The 7,642-nt window shown below is 34.1% G+C and overlaps 4 protein-coding genes across 4 annotated transcripts; 2 read left to right on the top strand and 2 right to left on the bottom strand.

Moving 5' to 3' along the window:
* LOC136408334 (ankyrin repeat and MYND domain-containing protein 2) lies at positions 1-2,293 on the bottom strand. The gene is made up of 3 exons (XM_066389257.1): positions 1,937-2,293; positions 562-1,150; positions 1-501 (listed from the first exon to the last, which is right to left on the bottom strand). The coding sequence occupies exons 1-3, from the start codon at positions 2,135-2,137 to the stop codon at positions 104-106; spliced, it is 1,188 nt and encodes a 395-aa protein (XP_066245354.1). The 5' UTR covers positions 2,138-2,293; the 3' UTR covers positions 1-103.
* A 293-nt stretch (positions 2,294-2,586) lies between these two features.
* ND-B17 (NADH dehydrogenase (ubiquinone) B17 subunit) lies at positions 2,587-3,298 on the top strand. Its single transcript, XM_066388980.1, has one exon. It carries the CDS (start codon positions 2,708-2,710, stop codon positions 3,206-3,208), a length of 501 nt encoding a protein of 166 aa, XP_066245077.1. The 5' UTR covers positions 2,587-2,707; the 3' UTR covers positions 3,209-3,298.
* Positions 3,299-3,860: 562 nt separating this feature from the next.
* Rpt6 (26S proteasome regulatory subunit Rpt6) lies at positions 3,861-5,917 on the bottom strand. Its single transcript, XM_066389109.1, has 7 exons — positions 5,786-5,917; positions 5,380-5,521; positions 5,094-5,317; positions 4,859-5,045; positions 4,592-4,798; positions 4,245-4,540; positions 3,861-4,058 (listed from the first exon to the last, which is right to left on the bottom strand). The coding sequence occupies exons 1-7, from the start codon at positions 5,801-5,803 to the stop codon at positions 3,918-3,920; spliced, it is 1,215 nt and encodes a 404-aa protein (XP_066245206.1). The 5' UTR covers positions 5,804-5,917; the 3' UTR covers positions 3,861-3,917.
* A 243-nt stretch (positions 5,918-6,160) lies between these two features.
* On the top strand, positions 6,161-7,498 carry LOC136408633 (peptidoglycan-recognition protein 2-like). Its single transcript, XM_066389742.1, has 4 exons — positions 6,161-6,630; positions 6,700-6,913; positions 6,963-7,081; positions 7,136-7,498. The coding sequence occupies exons 1-4, from the start codon at positions 6,549-6,551 to the stop codon at positions 7,321-7,323; spliced, it is 603 nt and encodes a 200-aa protein (XP_066245839.1). The 5' UTR covers positions 6,161-6,548; the 3' UTR covers positions 7,324-7,498.
* The last annotated feature ends 144 nt before the right edge of the window (positions 7,499-7,642 follow it).

The raw sequence follows: 7,642 nt of genomic DNA, 5'->3' as shown, positions 1-7,642 counted from the left end.
TTTTTTATCATGCCACTTTATTCCATGTCACTCACATAAAAATTAAATACTTAATTACAAGTTCAATCATTAATTCCACAATTAACAGCGATGATTCATTTACTTAATTCTTAGACAAAAATGTATGCAATTCCTTCATGTCTATCTCCTTATTCTGTTTAGTTGGTTCCGCACCTCCCCCTTCTTGACTGAGTCTAGCGCAAGACTTTTTGTGCCAGGTCCAATGCAGTCTTTGACAATTCCTATCACAGTATTGGACCACTTTACATTTCGAGCACTTCTTAGCAGGCTTCTCCTCTCCACATGTATTGCAATATGGGATGTTGTCGACGAATCCTCTTTGCCCATTAATAACCGAATTGATTACGAATAAAGCGGAAGGTGCTTCGTCCCCTGAAAGGGTTGTCACCATTTGACGAAACAGGGTGCTATCCCTAAATGGGAATTCACGGATACATTCTTTAAGAAAGGCATCCATAAGCTCTAGGTGATCATCTTTTCCTGTAAGAAAGTAAATATTTTAATTCTTAATTCTAGACATGAATAAATATAATTTCCCACCTGGTTTTAACAGTTTCCTAGCAAAAGCTTCAGTAATATCTGCCTTTTTCTCAGTATCAGCAGTTTCATCTTTTTTGACGCCCTGCCTCTCTTTCAACTTACCCACTTCTCCAACAATATACCCCAAATAATGAAACTTAAAGGACATAACTTCATTGGTCTCAGTACGTTTCATTTCTTTCTCACACATCAGCTCCAAAACTTTCTTAACCTCAGGCAAATGGTCTTGCAAACCCACAAAATTATGGATGTTCATGACAACTTTTATAGGATGAATGTTGATCTGCATGATAAATTTATGGAAGCTCTCTAGTAACAAAGGAGGTAAGGGTGCAGAACTTTGAATGCCATGAGGGTGGGTGTAGTATTCAATGTCTTCCTTTGGCACAAAGTTGTTTATAATTGCGACACAATTGTGATGACCAACAAATGCAGCCATCTGGGATGGAGTTCTGCCCACTGTGTTGGTTTCAGTGGATTTAGCACCTGCTTGAAGGAGTAATAGGCACACATCTGTATTTCCAGATAATGCAGCAAAATGGAGGGCTGTGTAGTTGTGTTGATGTTCGCATAATTTGACTTCTGCTCCCTGGTTTAAAGCAAAAAATAAGCTAAGGGAAGATGTAATGTATGAAAAGCAGCTTTATTAAGTAGTTGGCCAATACAGAGTGTTCAGAATAGTAGCTATTTAAGTTAGTTGAGTAGCAGAATCTGAGATTCAAGTTGGTTGAATAAAATTCAAAATGTGTGGGTACAAGTTTAGTGAATCTTATGTTGAGGTAAGTTAAATTAGCTCAAATTTAGAGTTACTAAACCTGAGTAAATTAAAAACAAGACAAAAATGCCACTTTTGCTATTTTGTAAAAAAATTTTCATGAAGAGAAATATACATCTGTCATTTTATAGAATTAAGTGGACTGGAATGCAGTCTTCCACTGTGACCTGAAGCCTATTATGATTTAGTAACTTAAATAATCAAAATTCCAAACATTGTCAAAATTAAGATCATAACTTAATAAATAAAATATAAAAATGACCAATGCTGGTCCAATGCTCGAGCAATGCTAGCTCTTCCTATAGCTAAAAATGCTGACATACCACTTACTCCAGTGCTAAAGCTCAATGAGGATTATAGCACTCATAAAGTTTCTTAAAGATCCTTATTTGAAAATAATTTTACAATTATAATTAGCATAATGTTACTACCTGGGATACCAACAAAAATCGGCACATAATATAGGATTATATTTGTTGTAATTTTAAATATAAATGACTTTTTTTTGATAAAATACAAATAATAGAATAATTTAGCAAATTGGTGAAATTGCATATCTAGACAAGTATGCTCTTATTAGTATTACAGTATGGAACTTACCTGATCCAATAAAATCTGTACTAATTCTTTACTCCCTTTATAAGCTGCATGCTGCAAAGGTGTCATGTTGTTCTCGTCGAAAACATTAACATTTTGAGGGTTTTCTGTGAGTAGTGCTTTTAAAAGGACTGCATCATTATTGGTAACTGCCTCAAAAACCTTGTCGCTCAATGACGGAGGGCTCTCCGTCGACTCAGTCATAATTAGAGACTTATAGAAATGTATACTTAAGTTACAAAATGCTAAGCTTCTTAAGTTTCCCCAAGGAAACGAGAAGAAAACGTTTTATTGACCACTTTTTGTTGATTTTTCTACAAAAATTTCTAAATTTAAGGTTAAGGTAAATGTCAGTTTGGCATTGACAATCATATGTTTGTCTTTAATTAGATAATTGGGGCTTTCAAATCAAAAGCATGAAGGAGGAAGTAAATTTCTTAGTAAAATTATTAAAAATTGATTATTACACATGATGTTAGCAATTTAAATTTAGACAAATATATGTATAAATTATAAGCAGTAGACATTTCATATTTAAGCAATAATAATCTTCAGATTTTCCGACATTGTCGACATATCTTACTCTATACTTTAATAAAATATGAAAACAGTATTTTTTATATTTGAGACTTAACCTAACAATAATGCTGTTCTTGACACCTCTCTCTCTGTCATAACAACTTTTCGTCTTCGGGGGCCTCAAAACGAGACTTACGTAATTCTCATAGTAATATAAAAAAACTAGCTAACAAATTACGAAGATTTACTAACAAAATGGGTAAAGCTTCAGACACCGGAGGTGTTAAACCCATGGCAATAGCTGGGCGATTCGTGAACGAAAGAGAACGTCTTCTTGGTATGACCGATGCAGAACGAGCTTTTCGGAAACAATGGCTTAAAGATCAAGAACTTTCCCCGAATGAGCCTAGAGTAGTCCCAGAAATCTACAAAGCAACGCATAATCCCATCAGAAGGTTTTACAGATACCCCCTTAACCAATATCAGAACTTCTTAACCCCAATACTTGGAGCTGAAAGGGCCGCAGTTTGGAGGTATATGACTGCCAAAACGACAATGTTTATTGTTTTGGTTTACGCTGGCTATTATACCATCAAATATCATGGCAATGAATGGGACAGAAAAACTGGATGGAAGGTATTTTCATCAAGACCAATTGTTTTACCTGGCGATCCTGGTTATCCTAAATTGTCTGATAGGACAAAGCCATCAGACTATGCTTCAAGAGGTTTTAACAATGTCACTTTAAATCTTTAAGTGTTAGTCAGTGTGAGCTTATGATAAAGTTGTAATTATAGGTGAATTTAAATGGAATATAGCTTGGGTAGTTATGATTTATCCTTTCAATTGTGTTATTTTTCACCCAAAAATTACCAATTTTGTCCCATGAGTATATTCAAACAACAGTCAAATGTAAAGGGGGAGTGATGAATAAGTGGATATACCAGTTTTAATCACCTCAAGTACCAAAATGTTTTTTCTAACTGGATTCCCTGTTATTCTCTCTGAAACAGTTAGGGTTAAAATCCATTAATGGGGTTCCAATTTTTTTTTTAATTTCTCTCCACAACACAGACTTAGTATTTAGCCCAAGACTACATTTTGCATTCAAGATATCAATACAAAGTCACTTTTTTGAAATCTAGATATGTCATCTTAATCTTATGTTTGGAAAGTACATTTTTTTGTAAAATATCATAGAAAAAACACAACTGATGTACATTAATCAATAACATCATCACATTCTATGTTTCCTAGTATTGTTTTGAAAGCTTGGTATTTAACAATTCCCCAACTAGAAAAATCCATTGGAGAACTAGGGCACTAAGTAAAATGTTTTTTTAAAAAGGATTTGTAACTCACTGTTTTGGGGATAGCAATAGTAAACACACTTAAATAAGACTGCCTGTATATGCTACTTTCCATCAATTATGGTTGCTTAAAATACAAAATAAACTGATTTAACTTATTTCCACAGTTTCTTAATGGACATGTTCTTTTCAGAATCTTTTTGCATGACCTTGGCTACTGCCATTTCAAAATCTTCTTGGGTTACATGAACTCTTCTTTCTCTTAAAGCATACATTCCTGCTTCTGTGCAGACACCCTGCAATATAAAATAATGTTTAAGGTATATCAAACATAACATATACTTTCAAACTTCCTGAAGGGTAGATCACTAATGAATTTTGATTAAAATATCTGAAAAATTCCTTAAAATACCTTAAGTGTACACACTAAAATACCTCAGCAATCTGCCTATCAATTTTTCAAGAACTATAAAGTTATTTACCTTCACCTCCGCTCCACTGGCTCCAGGCATAAGTTCAGCAATCTTTCTCAGATTTATTCCTCTAGTTAAATTCATTTTCCTTGAGTGAATTTTCAAAATATCCAATCTGGCTTCTTCATTTGGTGGGGGGAACTCAATTTTTCTGTCAATTCGGCCAGGTCTCAGTAAAGCTGGGTCCAAAATATCAATGCGATTGGTGGCCATGATCACCTTAATATTTTTTGTGGCCTCAAAGCCATCCAGTTGGTTGAGCAGTTCCAACATGGTTCTTTGAACCTCAGAGTCTCCTCCAGATCCTTCAAGAACACATTTTAAAATATACTAACTTAAAATAGTAACTTTTATACCTGACTCAATACGAGAGGAACCTATAGAATCTATTTCGTCCATGAATATAATTGAAGGGGCATGTTCTCTAGCCATCACAAACAATTCTCTGACCATTCTAGACCCTTCACCAATGAACTTTTGTACCAACTCAGATCCAGACACTCGAATGAAGGTACATTCAGTATGATGAGCAACTGCACGAGCCAAAAGTGTTTTCCCAGTTCCTTAAAAGGCAGAATTAATGTTTATTACATTCATTAATCAGGGTTAAGACAAAAACATACCTGGAGGACCATAAAGCAAAACCCCCTTAGGCTGGGCAATGCCAAGAGCATCAAACAATTCGGGATGTTTCACTGGGAGTTCAATAACTTCCTTAATTTCTTTGATTTGTTTGTCCAGGCCTCCCACCATCTCATAAGTGGAATCTGGTACTTTTTCAACCATCATAAGGGAGACCAAAGGATCAACCTAAAATTCTATTACTTATTTATAAACCTAAAATGATATCATACAAACCTTATTGGGAAGAATTTTATGTAATGTATAACTTTCATTCCTTAAGGCAACTCTGCAGTTTGGAGTGACATCATTAATATCAATATTTTTGTCAATATCCACTACAAATTTTCCTTCAGGATGAACTTTAACAAGCACTTTCTTCTTGTCCATTGGCTTAACCACTTCTCCCACATAACTACCTTGCTCTTGTAGCAACATCAATTCTTCACGAAGCATACGAACTAATACAATACAAAATTATTCTCTAAGTAAAATAATGACACATCATGGGTGTAAGAACAACCTTTAGCGTTAAGCTCATTCCTCTGTGCTTGTAATCTTCTCAAATTCTGGCTCTTTTCAGCAACAACAAGCTGCAGCTCCTCAATTTTTGTAATATAGTATGACCGAAACCCTTCACCCTTAGGGCCACCATCCACTTCCATCTAAAATAATTAACATCTCAATAAGTTGTCAATTTTTTTTTACTTAAGTTTTGGGGAAACTTCGCGTCGCCTTTAAATAAATTTACTGCATTCCATTAGAGGTGTTGTTCATCTGCCGGGGGGTCTCTTTTTCAGAATTTTACATATCTCCGCCTCACATTTTTTTTATTTTAGAAAAGGAAGATTCTTTATAACAATTTTGTCATTTTAGGAAATTAAATTATAGCTCGTATAATCTTTATGCAATTATCAAACATTCCTTACCTTATTAATTACAGTCATTTCTGACGATTTTTCTACAGAATATTGTTGGTAAATGACTCGGAAAAACAGACAAATGGTCAATGCACACAAAATAAATACAAAATTCACAAATCACGTTTTTTGACACTAATCTCAACGTCTTTGAATCATGACGTTGGCAATTGAATTGTCAATTTTGTCATGTCCGTGTTCTACACCATAAGAACATTTTAGAAGACAGCTGCGCATCTAAAAAGTGTGATAGTGAGAATTTTCTGACCAATCAACATCGTTGAAATTTTAATTTTTACGGAGTCGTAACTTTGATTCTAGAGAAAGGTGTCAAAGTGAAAGCGAAATTCATTCATAGATAAAATGTCAATTAGAGGAGCAGTCACAACAGATTTCCGTTAAACGTAAATTACGAACTCAGTGTTTGAATTTGTATTATGGCTTTTGAAAAGTCTAGTAATTCTTCACCTCATTTACAATGTTGAAATTGTTTATTTAAATTAAAAGATAATGTGACATTTGTGAGTCAGGGGTCAATTTACCAATTATTTATAACCCTCAAGGAACATCTATTCAGTATAAGGTTCAAAGCTTTAGTCACATACCAATTCTATTTTAATTGTAAACTGTACAAGCAGAACTTTTGCCGACTGTTTTACCTATAGGCACGTCCTGAAACTTCCAGAAGCATTTAAATACAAACAAATTTAACAGGTTGTATTATTTAAAAACTACTTATAATTAAACATCTATTATAATAGCTTATAAAATCATGAAAGTTTGTCGTGTTATAAGAACTTTCAGCATTTTGATTGCGTTATATGGAATAGGAGGTCAAACCACAGAATCTGAGGGTAAGCTGACAATATAAATCGATTTTAACATGTTTTGATAAATGATAATTTGACCTGTAAGTTTTGCAGAACTGTTAGCTGGCTGCCCCCCTATTCTATCACGATCTCGATGGCGAGGCCGCAAAACTCAAGCTATTGATTATATTACAGTTCCTGTAAAAAATGTCATTATTCATCATACCGTGACTAATGAATGCTCTACCGAAGAGAATTGTGTTTTGCTGTTAATAGATATCCAGAATTTCCATATTGACAATATGGAACTGCCTGATATTGGATACAAGTAAGTGCATGGTATTTGATCTATGCATTTTGTTTTATTGTTGTTTAAGTTTTATAATTGGTGGCGATGGAAATATTTATGAAGGGGTGGGCTGGCACAAAACAGGAGCACATACCAGAGGATATAATTCGAGATCTATGGGAATAGCATTTATTGGCAACTTTCAAGGTAGATCAAGTAGGTATATTTTGAAGTTTTGTCATGAAATGAAAATTATTGCAGATAAGTTGCCCAATAAGAAGATGCTTGACGCGCTTAAGAACCTCCTTGATTGTGGCGTTGAAATTGGAGAATTAGATAAAAACTACAAATTATTCGGTGCCAGACAAGTTAGCGCAACTCTAAGCCCTGGCACTAAATTGTATAAAGAACTGAAAAATAATTGGTCACATTTCGTTCTTAATCCATAGAATATAATACTTTAGAAATGTGATTGTTGTACTGCATTTACTCTTATCCATTTCTTGAAAAACATGAATAGAGTTACGGAGGTACGAAAAAATTCCGATGATGTGGCAATAAATTAATACTAGTATTGACTTATGACTTTTCCGACTATTAATCTTTACATTATCTACATTATGTAAACTGCTCTCCACTCAGTGTAATTCGATTCTAGCGCCATCTAGGGTAAGAATAAAAACAATATCATCGACCGATGTGACATTTTGCCGTTTTTGGTTATTTTCATTTATTTTGGTTTCCTGGAAATTTTATTCCAAAAGAGGA

This window comes from Euwallacea similis, chromosome 4 (genome assembly GCF_039881205.1).
Source record: "Euwallacea similis isolate ESF13 chromosome 4, ESF131.1, whole genome shotgun sequence".
In the NCBI taxonomy this organism is placed as follows: domain Eukaryota; kingdom Metazoa; phylum Arthropoda; class Insecta; order Coleoptera; family Curculionidae; genus Euwallacea; species Euwallacea similis.
This window is presented reverse-complemented; position numbering and strand designations above follow the sequence as displayed.